Source organism: Grampus griseus (genome assembly GCF_964374135.1).
Source record: "Grampus griseus genome assembly, chromosome: 21".
In the NCBI taxonomy this organism is placed as follows: Eukaryota; Metazoa; Chordata; class Mammalia; order Artiodactyla; family Delphinidae; genus Grampus; species Grampus griseus.
In genome coordinates, this window is record NC_139015.1 from 34,141,280 (window position 1) to 34,159,631 (window position 18,352).

Here is an 18,352-nt window from a genome sequence, read left to right on the forward strand (position 1 = left end):
AAAGTGCTAGAAAAGGAAGTATTACTGATGGCCAGAGTGTCTAGCAAGGATGGGGAGGACAGGGAAGGGGAGAGCTCAGCCAGGGTCCGGGTGGAGGCTTTGCACGGTGGCCCCGGGGAACCTGTCCTGTCTGAGGGGACCCCACAGAGGAAGAGTGGGAGGAGAGTCTGGGAATGCAGGGATGGTGCAGGCAAACCACTGTCTGTGGAGTTGACAACGCTGGAGACACTGGGGACCTAGGCTCATAGGCGTGCAGACCTGGGGCTTGGAAGACAGGTGCAGAGCGTCAGTATAGTTGGCTGGCCAGGATGGGGTGGGCACTGCCAGGATGCGATGGGGTGGCAGGGAGTGTGGCCTGGGTGGGTCTGGGAGGCACCTGGTGCCATCAGGGCCCTGTGTGCAGTTATGACAGAAGGGCTGAGGGCTGGCTTTGCCTCTGGTCAGCAGCAGGGGACAAGTTGACCCACCTCCCTGGGCCTCAGGCTCTGCATCCCGAGGACTAAACAGGAGAGCAGATGGGAGGTGCTGGGCACGTGGGATCAAACTGCGCCGTCACCAAGTTCACCTGGAACTTACAAAATGTGCACTTGAAATCATTGCTACTCAACTAATCAAGCTTCCGTGAAGCCTCCTTCCAGGAAACTCACAGCCCTATGAGGATGGCTTCCCCAAGGGACAATTACAGACCAAGTGAAGAGGTACAACCTCTGGCTCTGACCCGGGCCTCAGCGAACACAGACCCCAAACACACTCCTCCCCTTCAAGCCGCCCTTCTCCTCCCCCCACCCCAGCCCCTCGGTGGAGTGGTCCTGCTCCCTGCAAGGACCCCACCTCTAACTGCCCAGCGCCTCGTAGTAGAAAGTGTCTCAGAACCGTGAACGAGAGGATGGCCATCTAAGCTCGACACAGGACAGAGCGTTCAAGTTCCTCAGGCCAGTGCTCTGATCTGTTCAAGAAATTTTTCCATTTACTTCAAAAGCATCAGCCTGTGTGATCAGATGCCAGTGTAGACACATAGCAACTTAACATACAAAGAATCGCTCAGAACACACCCATGTGTGTATGGAGTTGGGTGGCAGGCAGTAAAGGAAATAGAAGCAGGATGGAAATGAAAGCCTCTTTCTAATCAGAGCATTTCCCAAGCGTTCCCATCTGGTTCCTCCATAAATAGTCATCACAAGGGGACTATCTGACACAGTGTCATCTCCTGAAGAAATGAGCCCGGCTTGCTTTTGGAGGAGAGGAAAAAATAGTCACAGGGGACTGGGTTTGGAGAAAGTAAGGAGTGGAGGAGTTGAGGGGACCACGTGCCCCTGGAACCTGGGGAGGATGTGACAAAATTTTCTTTTTTTAACCTCTCCAAATCTCAAGTCTTTGTCTGTAAAATGGAAGATAACGCTGTCCTCTAAATATATTCATTGGGAGGCAATGTGGCATTGTGGAAAGGGCATGGACTTTGGATCCTGAATGACCTGGGTCCACCTCATTGCTATGTCACTTTGGGAAAGCAGTTTAACTTCTGCAGATTTTGTGTTCCTGTCTGAGACAGAGTCTAATATTTACCTTGTTCTGGGGGTGAGAAGTCATATATATAAAGTGCCCTTGGCCGTGTCAGGCATAAAAGAGATTTTTCGTAAATGGCAGCTCTCACTGTCACCACCATCAAGCTCACTATTAGGCAAATCTCCTTATGATAACGGAGGAAACCAAGCTACAACTGTGAAGGTGCATTTCTAACCAGTAGACAGAATATTCTGGAAAGTCCTGAAGCTTTATTTGTACGGCCTGAGCAGGAATGCTCAGTGCTGATTCCTGCCATCAGTCTTGTTACTGATCTCAGGTCTGGCTGCCCACCACCCAAAAATCAATACCCGAGTATGGAGGTTCCTTAAAAAACTAAAAATAGAATTACCATATGACCCAGCCATCCCACTACTGGGCATATACCCAAAGAAAACCATAATTCAAAAAGACACATGCACTCCAATGTTCATTGAAGCACTATTTACAATAGCCAGGTCATGGAAGCAACCTAAATGCCCATCAAAAGATGAGTGGATAAAGAAGATGTGGTACATATATACAATGGAATAGTACTCAACCATAAAAAGGAATGAAATTGGGTCATTTGTAGAGACGTGGATGCATCTAGAGACTGTCATACAGAGTGAAGTAAGTCAGAAAGAGAAAAACAAATATCGTATATTAACGCATATATGTGGAGCCTAGAAAAATGGTACCGATGAACCGGTTTGCAGGGCAGAAATAGAGACACAGATGTAGAGAACAAACATACAGACACCAAGGGGGGATAGTAGCAGGGTGGTGGTGGTGGTGGTGTGATGAATTGGGAGATTGGGATTGACATGTATACACTAATTTGTATAAAGTAGATAACTAACAAGAACCTGCTGTATAAAAAATAAATAAAATAAAATTCAAAAATTCAACAAAAACAAACAAACCAAAAAATCAATACCTGAGAGGCAGTGGTTGGTAGAAAGGAAAAATGCTTTAATCAGAAAAGCCCGCAATCTGGGGAGAAGGTGGACTCATGTCCCAAGACCAATTCTGAAGATTCTACTCAGCCATGACAGTTTTTAAAGGGAAAAAAGGGGCATAATTTCAGTTAATCATTTAGATAGGGGGTCAGAGTCATCACCCTCCCCCACTGCGTGCAGGCTTCTCAACTTCTTGTGATTTTCTTTAGATACTGTCTTGTTCACACAGTCTGTTCACAAGATTACTGAAGGGGAAGCTAGGGAAGAGATCTGATCATCTGTTAATTACTTATTCTTCATTTCTACTTCTCTGATCCAAGGAAAGAACCAACAAGTTAGGCAAGGTATTGTGTGATCAGAAGATTTGAAAAGTGTGCTTGGGCTGGAGATGAGCAGAGCATGCGGGTGCCTGGTTTAAGTTTAGTTACAATATATTGGGTTAGCCAAAAAGTTTGTTCGGGGTTTTTCCATAAGATGCTTTGCTAAAGTAACAAGAAAGGGGGTTTCCTGCTGAGGGCAGTTTCCTGCAAAGAGCTACTTACAAATCCCCCCCACCCCCACCCCCCACCCCCGCCCCCATCAGATATCATTTCTTTTCTATGGGATTAGGAACGAAGGTACATCTTCTGTAACTTCTTCATGCTGAGAAAGGGCATTGAGGTCTTAGAGTGGAAGATGTTGACATGTGTCCGTAGTATCTCTTTGCTGACGGTTTTTATTGCCTGCTTATGTATACAGGCAGAGCAAGCTATAATTACTTTGATGCTCACAAAGGTATAGATGATCATGAGCAACAGTGCTAATCCCATTCTCTTGAGGCCAGTTCTTGGAATTGTGCTAGCCATAGACTCAGTACTGCTCAGGGTGTGGCAGTTATATCATGGCTGCAGTCTGGTCATCATGCAGTGAGCTTTTTCCCTCTGGTGGCAGTTATAGTATCTGTAAAACAGCTCAGGAGTGTGCATCAGACACTGAGTCTGGGACCCTATTGTCCTGATCATTAGCTGCTTGGGCTCACTCTTTTGGACTCAGGGAGGCCTGGGAGACTTCAGCTTTTCTACAAACGAGAGGCAGGGGACATGGAGAGGCCTTTGTAATTGGGGGCCCCACAGAGTTCTGCTCGGGTCCACTCTCTCTGCCTCCCTAACCATTCAGGCTTCATTTCTGCCAAGCTCTCCCTCTGGCCCACCCCCACCTCCGCCTTGTCTCTCGTTCTTTCTTGAATCAAGAATGCATTTTCCGGGAATTCCCTGGTGGTGCAGTGGTTAAGAATCCGCCTGCCAGTGCAGGAGACACCGGTTCGAGCCCTGGTCCGGGAAGATCCCACATGCCGCTGAGCAACTTAAGCCCGGGCACCACAACTACTGAGTCTACGGTTTAAGCCCGCGAGCCACAACTACTGAAGCCCGCACGCCTAGAGCCCATGCTACACAAGAGAAGCCACCGCAATAAGCCCACACGCTGCAACTAGAGAAAGCCCACGCGCACACAGCAATGAAGACCCAATGCAGTCAAAAATAAAAAAGAAAAATTAAAAAAAGAAGGAAGAAAATTCTTGGAAAATTATTTTTAAACAGTGCATTTTCCAAAACATATCCTTTGGCAGGAGAGGACTATAGTTACCACATTCTTCTCTTCTTATCAGGTGCTAATGCCGGAAGGTCATGACCAAACTGGGCACAGGGACTCCAGAAGGCTCCAAATTTAGTTGCCAAGGACGGGTGGCGTGAACTCCCCTGAGAGAATGAGTGCGTGTGGAGAGGATGTCACTCCTGAATGGAATATTTCCAGGAGCCCTTGGGACCCCCGGGACATGGTCCTCTAACACTCTTTCTCTGGAATCACTACTCTTGGGAGAATTACTTTTCTTCAATTCAGACAACAGATCTTGATAAGGTACCATTTTGTACAATCTTAAATCATTTAAGCTCTTAAGAACGCTAGAGAAACAACTTTAGCGAGTAGCTCCCTGGGCAGCGAGGCAGCTCATGTGGGTGGGTGGGCCTTTCCAGGGAGCCCAGGTTTGGAGAGAGGAGCAGATGGGCTGGACCAGCTGTGTGCACCGTCCACCGGTCTAGAGAGGGGAGGAGGGAGCCAGACCCGATGAAATCTCCGCTGCACCCCGGACCCCGGTGCTCTCAGTCTCTTTCTGCGTCTCTGGAAGGGGGCTCAGCTGCCGACTGCATGAGGTTGTCACAAGGTTGGAGAGAGAGAAGCCCTGACATCTCTCCTCAGTGCCCACTCCCCGCTCCACCCGTGTTAAGTTTCTAGATCTTCTTTTCTCGCTAGAAGTGATGAGAAGAGGTCATTAGCAGAAATAGAGTCCAGTTTAAATTATCTGTTGTTTGCCTTCACACCTTATGAATCTTGAAGGTCAGTGGTGGTGGAGAAATCAATTTAGAATCCTTTCAGACAAAGAGATCTTGAGTTTTCAGAGAAATCAGACGATGGTTTAGAGTTATTATTAATGATATTATTATAACAACACCCATCCTGATGTAAAGACTTAATAAATATTAATTTTGTGTTTACAGAGTACTCTTACACAGATTATCCCCCTTGACCTTCAAAACAATTCTTTAAGACAGAAAGGGCAGAAATATATTTTGCTCAGGTAAGTCCACTGAGGGTCAGAAACATGCTGTGAGTCACAGCTAATAAATGATCATGTCAGACCTCCAGACCCCAAACTCACTGCTAACCCTAACCTTAACCCTTCCCTCATCGCAGTGACTTCTTCAGTTCTCAGATGCTTACCCATCAGATAGGAAGCGTACAAACTTGCATATGATTGCCATTGCAGGTTTAAAAAAAAAAAAGATTTCATGCAACAGCTCAAATTGTTCCATTGGGTCAACCAAACTTCCTAGGCCTGAAAAGTGTGTGCATATGCATTCTAAGAAATGCTAACATTTATCGAGAAACCTTTTTGTGCCCGATACTATGCTAAACAAGACGTTGACAGACACTTCCACTTCATCCTCTCAGCAACCCTATGAAGTGGGTATTGTTAACGCAGAGAAGAGGAAACTGATTATCAGAGAGGTTAAGTAACTTGCTCAAGGTCACAAAGCCACACAGTGGGCTCAGAAAAATGTCTGTGTAGCACCAAAGCTCGTGCTCTCAGTCCCTGTGCTATTTACATCACAGCAGAAACCCATGTTTTTCTGGCACCTGCCCCTACTTCTCACAGAGAACCCCAGCTCCCTAAAAGTCCCCCCAATACTAAGGAGGTGTCTTACACGTGTCCTCCAGGTAAGTCCCTCCGCCCTCCTGTCAACCCCCCAGTGGCATCCCCGCCATTTGTTTACTCTCCTCCCAGGCCAGCCCAAACAACCTAGACATGAAACATTTGGCAGTAATCACCTCTGCGGCAGCCTTGCTAATAACAAGTCGGAAGAGAGAATTGTCCTGAACTCACCACCACCACAGACTTTGTGGTACATTTTTTTTTTTTTTTTTGCAGTACGCGGGCCTCTCACTGTTGTGGCCTCTTCCGCTGAGGAGCACAGGCTCCGGACGCGCAGGCTCAGCGGCCATGGCTCACGAGCCCAGCCGCTCCGCGGCATGTGGGATCTTCCCGGACCAGGGCACGAACCCGTGTCCCCTGCATCGGCAGGCGGACTCTCAACCACTGCGCCACCAGGGAAGCCCCTGGTACATTGTTTTATTTGCAGGTTGGAGTTGAAGTGAAACTTCTCTTCTGATGGTTCCTTAAGCCCCTGCCCATCTGGGGCAGTTGTGGTAAAAAGGCAATCATTTCCCCTCCCCGAGCTCCACCTTCCTCACCTGTGCAGTGGAAACACTGCCCCCTGCCTCTCAAGATGGGGTTGAACTGTGAATAACAGAAATGCAGAGCACCTAGTGTGATGCTCGAACCCCTGGAAGCTAAGACAAGACAACGGTACTTCTCCCCAAATTCCTGTTCTGCAGGAAGACAGAGCTCCCCCCTGGCCTTATTCAGAGTTAATCGGTTAACCAGCTAGTACAATACTTGTTGAGTGGTTACAATGTCCAAGTAAGTTCTTTTATAGGAGAGTGAGTTACATAAAGAGGCCTAGACATCACTCACATGGGATTTTTGTTGAAAATAAATATAATCAGATCAGTATGTCATAATTTCAATGGAAAAGTCTGAGACTTGGCCATATGTTTTGCTGCAATTTTCTCTGTCATGGTGTTTGTTATAAAAGGGCTACAGCGCCCAGAGCCTGGCCCAGACAGCTCTGGACACATGTAGACTGAGTCATTTGTCAGCTGTCTGGAAACAAGGAGGAGCCTCCATAAACTTGGGTGGAAAAGCTGTGTGAAGATGTTTAAGAAGGAAAACAAACACAGGGTCCCATCCACCCAGGCTGAGAATTTCCAAGGAGCCGCCCCGGCCAGCGGTGGTCAGCCAGGGCCGGTGCCCTCGGCCACTGAAGGTACGCTGCCCGTGGGAGGTCATGGTCAGGAGTTGGGAGGCTGTGGCTCAGGCTAGTTTGCTGCCAGCTCTCCAGGCCACGTGCCAGTTTGTCTCAGAGGATCATTTCCTGGTTCCCTCCCAGTCAAGCTCAAATTGATAAAGAAAAGACCTTTTCCACTCACTGCTATGCTGTCCCCAGGATCAAGGTCAGCAGGACTCAAAGGGCTCTTTTCCATTGTGAGGGATATTGAGCCTGTAGTAGCCCACTAAATGTGAATTACTGGATGAATTTTCAGGTGATTTCCTATTGTTCTCACAGTTTAAGAAAACTAAAGTATTTCTTAAAATAATTTAACAAAAAACCTCCTGCTTGATTTGTCACCTGGATAGATTTTCTTATTTCATCTTTCTCTCTTTCTTATTTTCTCTTTTTCATCTTTATCTCTTTATTTCTACTTATCTAATTGTGTGTGTGTGTATGTGATGCCTAGTATTTTGCTGTGGGACTATGGGACTACCCCCTGGGGAATTCCTGAATAACCACATGATTTCAAGTGGAAATTCATTAAAACATTAAAGTTGTCTACAACTGTGTGTCACTGATGCGAGAAAGGTAGATTGAAAGTGAGCTTTGAAGTGTCCTGGGGGCTCATCTTTACATGCATCCGTCTCAGTGTCAGACACCAAACAACAGGTGTCGCTAATATGGAGTTTAGGATAAGCATGGAAACTAGTAACTTTAGTGTCTTCAATTCAAACATGGGGAGGGGGCCGGATAACAGAAGGAAAGCCATCAGACACACCAGGGAGAGGGCAGCCGAGTCCCAACTGTCCCCTCCCAGCCTCGCTCCCCCAGCCTGTCTGTTCATGCACAGTCCTGACCCGCGGCTGGGTCACCTCCATCCCCACTCCTTCCCCACTCCAGGGGGAAGACTCCCCCTGGGCTGAAGGTGTATAATTTGCTTCCTCAGGCCGTCGTGGAGCCATGGGGCCAGGTCACGCCTGCCCGCAGCTGCCGGCCTTCGCATCCCTGGGCACCGAGGTCTGAAAGTCGACCCGGCTGGACCAGCCGAGCCCCTGGAGGACATGGCTGAGCAGCAGCAGATGAAAACTTCCTTCCTCTCCGTGCAGCTGCGGCCCACCCCGGCGCGCGCCCGCCCCGCCCTGGCTCCCGCCCGGACTGCGGCCGCAGGGGGCCCGGAAGAGGGACGCTCTCTCTCGGGTCCCGGGACCGGCTTCTCGGCAGGCCGGGCCCTCGGGCTCCCGCGGGGCCCGGCTGCCCCTCCCCCGCAGAGGCAGGGCCGTGGGACAGAGGCACCAGCTGCTCCCAGTTGCTCTGCTCCCGACGAGGGGAAAGAGGGAGAGAAGAAAACCCGGGACGTGGATGCAAGGAGGGGGCGCGCTCGCAGATCCCCTGCCTCCGGGACCCGTGGACGGCGGCAGCCCCGGCCATGCAGACCCCCTAGCCCGGCTCGCGGCATGGGCGACGGTGGCCGCAGTCCCTCCGCGGGCTGGAAGCCCTGGCCGGGCGGTCCTGCCCCGCGGCACGTGTGGGGCACGGACCCGAAGGCTCAGGACGCCGTGGGAGGCTCCCTTCCCCAGCCCCTGGCTGCCGCCGCCGCGGCTGAAAGCCCCCGGTCCGGGGGAAGTGGCGAGGCGCCGGCCCCCCGCCCGGAGCGCCCGCAGAGCGCTGAGGGCTCGGGCACGTCCACGCGGCCCAGGAGCGCCAGGCTCGGCAGGCATCGTGCGCTCCTCCAGACCAGCAGGAGCTGCCCGGCCCCACCTGCCGCCCTGCCTCTCAAGGTAAGAAAGTGCGCGTGGCTGAATCCCTGAGACCCGAGCTCTTCCCAGAGAAGCGAGAGTGGAGAGAGGGGGCCGATGTGCCCGCAGGGCCCCCAGTTCCTCACGCTGGGGTCTCCTGTCCGCTGTGGGCATGGCTCCTTCTTCTGTGCTCCGCCACCTTCCCTGCACGAGCGGCTTATCCTGCGGAAGGAGAGAATGTATCGCTCCTTCCCAAGATTTCTGCCAAAGACTAGCGTCCTTTATGGGAAAGCGGAGAGGGAGGTTGGTGGCGGTGCACGGACACTTGTTGAGCCCTGTGCTGTGCCAGCCCTTATGCTGGGTGTTAAGCTGCATAGCCACCCGAAAGACAAAGGCTCCTATCCCCAACTCCAGATGAAGGAATTGGGAAGTGATTAGGCAAAAATCCTCCTCTTGCTCCCAAAAAGGAAAGGGCAGAAGCAAAACCTGTTCTCCGGAATGGGCGAGGGGGACTTGGGGAGCCTTCGGTGGGTTTTGTCGAGGTTTCCAGAACTGGAGTGCAGTCTTGGAACTCAGCCCCATCTGTACCCAGTGGACCACCTTCCACCCCTGCCGGCAGGTCGATGTTTTTCTTCCTGGCGTCAGCCTCCAGGCCCTGCTTCCCTTCCCACCAGAAGGGAAAGGGTAGCACTGGGTGGTTTCCAGCGTCTCTCCCAGCTCCAGTCATGGCCAAGCCTACTCTTTGCTCTTCTCATTTTATTCTCTGCATCTCCACTCAGCCTCCTCTCTGGGCTGGTGCTTGAGCCCAGCCTCCCCTCTCCACCCAGCTCAAATGTACTGATCCCAAAATGGGTGGACAAAATTAAAAATTATGCTTTTGTTTTCTCTTTCCCGACAGCACGGACATCTTGCTATACTTTGTCCATATACAGGCAATGAGGGTGAGGGAGAGGTTGGTGGGATGAGATGGAGGAGGGGCCTCTTGCTGGACTGTGTGGAAGGTCCACATGGAGGGACGCTTGGGGAAGTCACCAGAGAAATGGATGAAATTCACAGCATCGGGAGAGGGGCCTCCCAGAGGTGTGGACGTGATGCTGCATCATCTGGAGCCTGTGCCTCCCTCCTGCGTGCCTCTACACCCTCCTTCCTGCCCCTTTCCCCGTAACAGGCAGCCCTTACAGCCACAGTAGAGAATCAGGGAGAAAAGATGAGCTCAAGTTCTCTTTGGAGGGAAACTCTTGGAGAAGAGAAATGCTAGCATGCTTCCTTAAGAAATGGTTTACATTCCATCCTAGTCCTTGTATCTTGCGTTTCCTACAGGGATTTAAGAGGAATGACATATCCGTGCGTCAGAGCCCAGTCTCTGGATGTGGGGTCACACGGTAGTTGTTTGTGTACTTTAATGCTGCTCTGATGACTTGAAAACTCCATCTCCCCTCCTTTCTCCTCCGCCTTCCAGGTATAAGAAAACCTCAGAGCTGTTGCCAGTCCTCTAGGGAGAGGCACTGTGGGACTTGTTCCAAGTGGGTAGATTTCTGCCTGTCTGCCCCATTTAGCCACTTTTGCTAATGGATCCCCAGACATCTGCCCCATCTAAAGCAAGGACGGCAAGATTCCTGGCTAAAATCCTGGAAACCCCAGGTTCAACTCCTAACCTTGAGCAAACCACCAGAGCTCTCAGTTTTCCCATCAGAAAGCCCTGAGGATGCCACCTGCCTGGCAGTCGCCACGGGGCCAGTGAGGGTCCCTCAGTAGCCCTATCTTAGGGGAGAGAAGAGAAGCAAAGTCAGTGGGACAGCAGGTAGGACCGGGAAGCATGGAATTAGAGGGGTCAGTTTGGGGACTCTGGGGTCAGGGGAGAATGCAGGGCTAAACTTAACCTTGACCATGCTGGTCAGACTGTGTGACGGTCTCTGTCACAGCAAAGACGGAGTTGGAAAATCAGCACCTTCAGAACTACAAGTCCCTCAGGTGCCTCATGGCTGTTATTAGCCAGATGACCCCTGCCTGGCCTTGGGTGTTAGAGAAAGGAAGAAATCAACAAAGAGAGGTTTCCATCCGCCCAGCCCTGGGCACATGACGGTTTCCCTGGGTCTGATAGATTGGTGCGCAAGCACCGCCCTGTCCTCGCATGAGTTGGAACTTAGCTGTGTGAGTCACCGCATAGTGACAGCAGACTGGTTAAAAATGTCTTCTGTGAGCTACCAGTGAAGAGGCCTTTCACTCAATACACTCATACAAATGTGATTATTTACTACATTTATTAAAGTGAAATATTGCTTACGTGGAAGCGAAATCTATTCCTACATGCGTATCATAGGATGGAGGTCCTTGTATCAACTTCTCAAGCAAAAAAGTCTGGATCCTAAGTGTAGACTTTCTTCTCCAAATGGCTAAATTTACTCCTTTATTGTTGAAACAAATGGGGTCCAGAGTGAGCATTGCTGATGTATCCAAGTATCACAAGGAGCGGGTACAGCAATCACTTAGTTCTTCATCCAAACCATGACTAGGCTTTAGTGAAAACTACAGCTCTCTGTGCCCTACAGAGAGCTTCCAAAGCATGATTCCTTCTTATCAGAACCTCACAACTCTGTGAAGTTATACATTATCATTGTGCCCACTTTGTGGATGAGGACACAGATGCTTGAGGACGGTCAGTGACTTGCTACGTCCTGAGGCCAGGATGCAGCAGCTTGGACAGAGCTCCTGTGGTCCATGCAGAGGCTGGAGCTCTGCTCTCACTGCCTTCTGAGAGGGCGAGGCTTCCTTGGAAGGCAGCCCACCAGCCGCGGGACTGGGGTCCTGTAAGCACTCCTGGGACATGGGAGAAGGGGCTTCAGGACTATCAGGTCTAGTGACCTAGCCTTGCTGATATGTGACTTGAGTTTGGGGCTAAAGATACAAAGACACAGAAAACAGACACAAGTCAAATGAGAGGGGAAAATAGCTTTCTCTACAATCATTTTGGGAATTTTCCATTTTTTAAACTGTCTTCCTATCTTACATATTTTATGTTTTGAAATTACAATGACTTTGGGTGTGTAAATGACATTAGAAAGACTTCCCTGGTGGTCTAGTGGTAAAGAATCCGCCTTCCAGTGCAGGGGACGTGGGTTCGATCCCTGCTCAGGGAGGTAGGATCCCACATGCCGCGGGGCAACTAATCCCACGCGCCACAACTACTGAGCTTGCATGCCTCAACGAGAGAGTCCACATGCTGCAAACTAAAGAGCCCATGCGCCCTGGAGCCCACGTGCATGCCACAGCCAGAGAAGAGAAAACCCGCATGCCACAACTAGAGAAGCCTGGGCGCTGCAACAAAAGATCCCGCATGCCTCAATGAAGATCCCGCGTGCCACAGCTAAGACCCGAAGCAGCCAGACAAAAAAAAAGAGGCATTTCACAGCTTCCCTTCCCAAGAAAGCAACTTAAAAAAAAAGGAAAGAAAATTAGCAGTAAGTAATATTAAAAATTCCCCCCAAATGCCATTTCTACAAACCCCACCTGTAGCTTTAAATTTTCCAAGGATTTTACCTCTTTATTTTGGTCTTCCTCTTCTCTTCCTCTCTCATCTCAAAAACAATTAGCTTTTTGAGTTTTCATCACCAGCTGCTAGGAGTGTTCAGGGTTTAGAAGGCAGAGTGAGAATAAGCGGGGCAGAAAGGGCCTCCCTGGAGGCTGGGGGCGGGGGCACAGGGACGGGGGTAGGGGGCAGTTATTCCCTGAGGTGCTGAGGGGAAGGGGGGTCCACTTGTACACAGCAGATCAGAGAGAATAGCTTTAACCTTCTGTGTCTTGGATTGTTTTGTCTTAAAATAAAAACAGGGTCTGAAATATGTCTATAAAGTGTATCAATTTTTGATAGAGAGATTTTATTTAGAGAAAAGGTCACTGTCACTGGGATTCAGGAGATGAAATGAAGCTCTGGTTCTGCCAGCCAACTAGCTAAGCGCCCTGACGACTCACTGAGCAAAGCAAGGTTACCCTGTCTGACCTCTGAGGTCTTTCCAGCTCTGACCTTCTGGGATAAGTATGAATCTTTGAATCCAGAAAGGGAATGAAACTGTTTAAGGAAATAAAAGTATGAAAATAATTTAATTTCACCTACCTCCGCTTGTCTCTAAATATTAATTATTTTGTCAAACGGCTCCAGGGCAGGGAAGCTACCCTTAGCGGGCTTGCATCTCTCAGGGAATATGGGATTTCAGCGGGAGCTGGGATGTTCTCTATAGGACCAGCACTGAACAATCAGTTGAATGAATGAAACTTGGAAGGGGGTTAACATCCAGTGATAGGAGTCAGTGCCATCTTTGGGCAGTAACACAAATCCCCACCACAAAATTTTAGGGCCACAGTCGTTCGCTGTCTATTCCCTAAAGCCTGATATTTCTTTCTCTGATCAGATTCGAGTTGAATGAAGTTCTCTTCTGAAGTTCAGTACTGACCCCCAGGTACACCTAATCCCCAGGAGGAGGTCGTTGATCTCATCTGGAGTAAATGCTTAATTTCTTAAGCCAATTTGACTTTTCTGGCCTGTTGTGAGTTTAGAAACTGTTCTGCTCATAGAAAGATAAAATTCTAGATAATTCTGTCATTATATTAGTCATTCTTGGTGAGCAATTTAGAAGTTTTAAAAGAAGCTAGAAGAGAGAGCTTGCACAAATGCCATATAGTAATTTGAACAGTGATGTAGATAACTGTGCAGTGGTATCACTTTTAAAGGATTCTGGTATTTAGAAGACAGTGCTGATCAGATTCAAAAGCTTATCTTTAGTCTGTTTTACACTGCATTGGTTTTGACACAGATGTCTTGATTTATTATTTCAGTAAATAAAACCTGAGGTAGCAGAATGGGTTTCAACTCTTTTTCATCTTGTGGTTTGCCTCGGCGTTCCCATGACAATGTTCTCTCACTCTTTTTCTCTCCTTACCCCTTCCTTCGACGTTCACACAGACGTCCTGTCGTCATTGTGCAGGAGCCGCCCTCATGGCCCCATCTCACCTCCACATCTTGATGGGACAAGAGGGCAGAGAGCACACGGACCACTTCACACATTGCCTCTGAGACTTGTAGAAACGATTCGGGGTGGGAGCTGGGACCCAGGTCTGGCCCCCTCTTTGGTTCAAGTTAGCTAAGTAAGGGCGACCTCCTCATGCTGGGTCTCAACTTCTCATCTGAAATGTGAAAAGATCAGACTGTGATTTGCTTCCCACTAGCTCAAGATTCTAAATTCTTGCCAATCCATTTGCAGCTGTGTTTGTGAAAACTCTACCAAAGCTACAGCTTTTGATGACAAATCTCTAAAAATCCATCATGTTTAGAAGTCACTACTGTTGGGAAACTCCTCTATTGGTAAAATTAGATACCTCTCCAGGATCCAGAGGTTAAAAAGGAACCAAAATACATATTTAAACAATTTACACCAATATATACCCAATTTTCTAACCTCAAGTGTTAAATTTCTCTACAAAATATTGGTAGCACGAGTTAAGTATTAGGTTTGCCCTGAGAGATTTGGACAAAATACTGAATTGAGTTTTTTATAACTGTACAAAAAGGAGTTGTGTTTTGTTATTCTCCCATATTAAAAGGAAATACATTCGCTGAAAGGGATTGTTTTGTGTTTTTAGTCCCGTGATTTAATTACTTAGCAAAGGGAATATTGGAAATCGATTCCAGAATTAAGGCCCAGAATGAAGAAGAGGCTTGTCCGCACTCAGCCAGTTGGAATCAGTTCCAACAATTGCCTCAGTTTAACTTTCAAGTTTTGTGCCCTTGAACAAAAGTGTTCTATCACTTGTAGATTAGTTAGGATTCTTGGTTGTGTGTGATAGAAACCCACAAGGCTACTTAACCCCAATGAGGGGGATTCATTATGAGGAGAACCCTTGCCTGTAAGTGTTGGGTGTGTAGAACCAAGGGTGGGGGTGCAGCTGCGTCAGGATCACCTGGCATGAGGGCTCCAGGGCATCCAGTTCTCTTTTTTGTTTCTTTTTTTAAATTTTTGGCTGCGTTGGGTCTTCGATGCTGCACGTGGACTTTCTCTAGTTGCGGCGAGCAGGGGCTACTCTTCGTTGCAGTGTGCGGGCTTCTCATTGCGGTGGCTTCTCTTGTTGTGAAGCACGGGCTCTATAGGCGCTCAGGCTCAGTAGTTGTGGTGCACAGGCTTAGCTGCTCCGCGGCATGTGGGACCTTCCTGGACCAGGGCTCGAACCCATGTCCCCTGCATTGGCAGGCAGATTCTTAACCACTGCGCCACCAGAGAAGCCCCAGGTCTCTCTTTTCAACTCACCTGTTGCTCTCTGCCCTTACCAGCACTCTTCTCTGAACTATTCTTTCTCTTTTTGCACATCTGCTTCCCCTATTCCAGGGGGAGGAATATGGTCACCCACAATTCCCAGATTTATATCTCCTCTCCTTAAAGACTGGGATTCCTCAGACCTGCTTCCCAATCCCCCTGCAAAGAGGCTTCTTGGTCCAGTGCAGGTTGGGGGTTGGTGCCCACCCAACCTACTGTGGTGGGGACAGCTCATATGGTGCTATCAGATCTACTGAGAGCCCAAAGGTGGTTATAACCATGTAAACCTGTGTGAGGGACAGGTCCTAGAAGTTGATGGGACATGGAGAGAAGGGGGCAGGTGTGGACGGCCAACCCAATAGATGACAAAGACACTTTCAGGGAGTTTCACTTAAAATTTATAAAGTCACTGCTTTCTATAAATGTCCTATCTGAGCCCTCTCTGATTTTAGGGAAGCCAGTTTTTATAGCTCTTAAGGAGATTTTTTTAAAAAGCATCCCTGAACAAGCAATGTATTAGAATCAAATTATTGCCTGATATGATTTATAAATAGATTTGTTTCCAGAATCTGCTACTGGGCATAATATGGTAAGTTTTCTCTTTCAAAGACTTTTTTCCTTGCAGACTTTTAGAGACTGTAAAATGCTACATGATTTACATAAATATAAGTCCTTCAGTGAAAGCAGGGTTCTGTAGCCCTTTGGGTTCTATGTGTGATCTGTTCAACATTACAGCCACTCCCTGGGCTACTCACAGAATCCGAGAAGTCAGGACAGTGAGGGAAGCCATGTTCCTTGAACTGAACCGTATCAGTGAAAACACGAGATGGGCAAAGGAAAGAACCCTGGCTCCACCGTGTCACCACTGCTGGGCCGCTGCAGCCTGCTTTGTGAGGAAGTTCGCTCTCCTTCGTTCTAAAGGAATCAGCAGCTGTGGCTCTTTTGGCTGCCCTTTGTGTTGTGCACATATCCTGTGATTATATTTAGTCAATTTTAACTTTTTGGAATTTAACTTTCAATTTTCAGGATGTGTGATTTTGTATTAACCTTTGAATTACCAAGTCCAGCAGATCGTGAGCTAAAAAGCTCCAGGACCCTATTCAAGCACTTACAATGTTCTGTCATTTGAAAATTCCATTTTGTCTGCAAGAAGCTTGGTTACTCTTGACTGAGTTATCAATCTGATTGTATGATGAAGTAACAGTTAAAATGTCACTCCATCCATCTCATGCCACAAGCAGAGAGATCTCAATCTTTTTCCATAAAGGATTTAAAGTGCCCTACAACTATAGCACAAATAATAAAAATAATAAAAATAATAATAAAATAACTATAGCACAAATAATAAAAAATAAAAAATAATAAAAATAATGGTGAAGGTAAACAGTAATAAAGAATCAGTTCTAGGAAAACATAAATAAGTGTCAAGATGAAGAAAGGTCAAGATCAGGAAAAGAACCCAAAAGAACATAAAGGCCAACAGAGCCAGTATGTTTGAAAGTCACATTTGGCTGTGTGCTTTCTAGCTGCTCAAGGTAAAAGAGACATGGTTAGCTACACAGTTCTGTGAGAAGGGATGGAGAGAGGGAGGGAGGGAGGGAGGAAGGAAACAATGGAAGGAGGGAGGGAGGGAGGAAGAGGTCCTCTAACATGTTCCACAGAAATCAATTCTCTTAGAAAACCGAATTTTGCTTGCCCTTTAAAATAACAGTAAAAATAGCATTTTGGATAAAAACTTTTCGAAGGAGGACTTAACATTTACTATTTCCCTGTTTCCTTAGATACATATACATGTATACAACATAACTTAATTTTCTTGATAACTTAAGCAATTACTGTAACTGCAGTATTGCTTGCTGGCAACTTCAGATCTGTGAGACTGTTTGCTTCTACGCTTAATGCCCCAAATACTCTGTTTTCTCAGTTCTTTTTGCCTTTTAGTAACTTTTTAGTTTTCTCCATGCTGGCCTATCCCTTCTTGCTGCCATTAGTGTGTCTACCTCTAATATACTTTTTTTAATCTACCACAGGCCAGGAAACTAGACAGCAGATTTGTTTAAATTGTAAGGCAAGTTTGTTAATTGCATAAAGTAAAAGTTGAGTGGCTCATCTAGCAGAAGGACTGAGTGGGCTCCTCCAGCGGAAGGATTGAGTGGGCTCATCCAGCGGAAGTTCTGAGTGGCTCATATAGCAGAAGGATTGAGTGGGCTTATCCAGCGGAAGGTTTGAGTGGGCTCAACCAGTGGAAGTTTTGAATGGGCTCATCCAGCGGAAGGATAGAGTGGCTCAGCTAGCAGAAGATCTCACAAGTTTTAGAAAGGATTTTTTTTCCTCTGATATTTAAAAAATTAATTAATTAATTTATTTTTGACTGCATTGGATCTTCGTTGCTGCTCGGGGGCTTTCTCTAGTTGCAGTGAGCGGGGGCTGCTCTGTTGCAGTGCGTGGGCTTCTCATTGCGGTGGCTTCTCTTGTTGCGGAGCACAAGCTCTAGGCGCGTGGGCTTCAGTAGTTGTGGCATGCGGGCTCAGTAGCTGTGGCTCGTGGGCTCTAGAGCTCAGGCTCAGTAGTTGTGGCGCATGGGCTTAGTTGCTCTGCGGCATGTGGAATCTTCCCGGACCAGGTCTTGAACCCGTGTCCCCTGCACTGGCAGGTGGATTCTTAACCACTTTGCCACCAGGGAAGTCCCTCTTCTGATTTTGTGTGTTCAGAGATGATACTGTTGCTTTCTGTGACTATGGCCATACTAGGGATGAATAAAGTTGCTGAAGAAATAACTTCCAGATTCATTCATTCAATAAGTATTTCTTGACCACCAGCTATGTGACGAGCAATGTTCCAGGCACGGGTGGTACAACAGTGAGTTGACAAAGTCCTTGCTCCTACAGGGAATGATGAACAAACAAACAACACACGGGCATAGGACTTCACATGGCCACAAGAGCTTGGAAGAAAGTAAAACAAGGGGTGATGAGGGGAGGGTGCTCGAATGAATGGTTTAGTTTGTGTGATGACAGAAGGTGACCTCAGAGTTAAGCCTTGAGTGACAGACAGGAGGCAGCCACGAGAAGATCAGGGAGGGAAGGTTCTAGGCAGGGTTAGCAGAAGAGTCCCCTGTACCTGCAGGGTCACTGGGGAGCATAAGTTACTGTGAAGCTTACTCAGAGCTATAGGCAGGGCCAGATCACACAGGGCCTCTTAGTTTTCAGTAAGGATTTTGAAATTTATTCTAAGTAAAATAATAAATTTTTAAATTTATTATTGGGGAGCCTTTGGAGAGTTTTAAGCAGGAGAGAAACACAGAAATTAAGGGAAGGGTGGGTGTGTTTATGAAGTGACCCCCCTACAGTTACTCTGCAGATTACATGTTTGAATCTGCCTCT

At 47.9% G+C, this 18,352-nt stretch overlaps 1 protein-coding gene across 2 annotated transcripts in view; it reads left to right on the top strand.

The window, feature by feature from the left end:
- Window positions 1-7,992: 7,992 nt before the first annotated feature.
- The window catches only part of PSD3 (pleckstrin and Sec7 domain containing 3), a gene marked incomplete at both ends in the record, with an annotated part of 558,422 nt that continues 548,062 nt past the window's right edge, over window positions 7,993-18,352 (top strand). For both annotated transcript variants that reach the window (XM_082680187.1, XM_082680189.1), the window contains one exon: window positions 7,993-8,709. In XM_082680187.1, coding sequence (XP_082536313.1) covers window positions 7,993-8,709 — 717 coding nt within the window. The remainder of the gene's footprint in view (window positions 8,710-18,352) is intronic.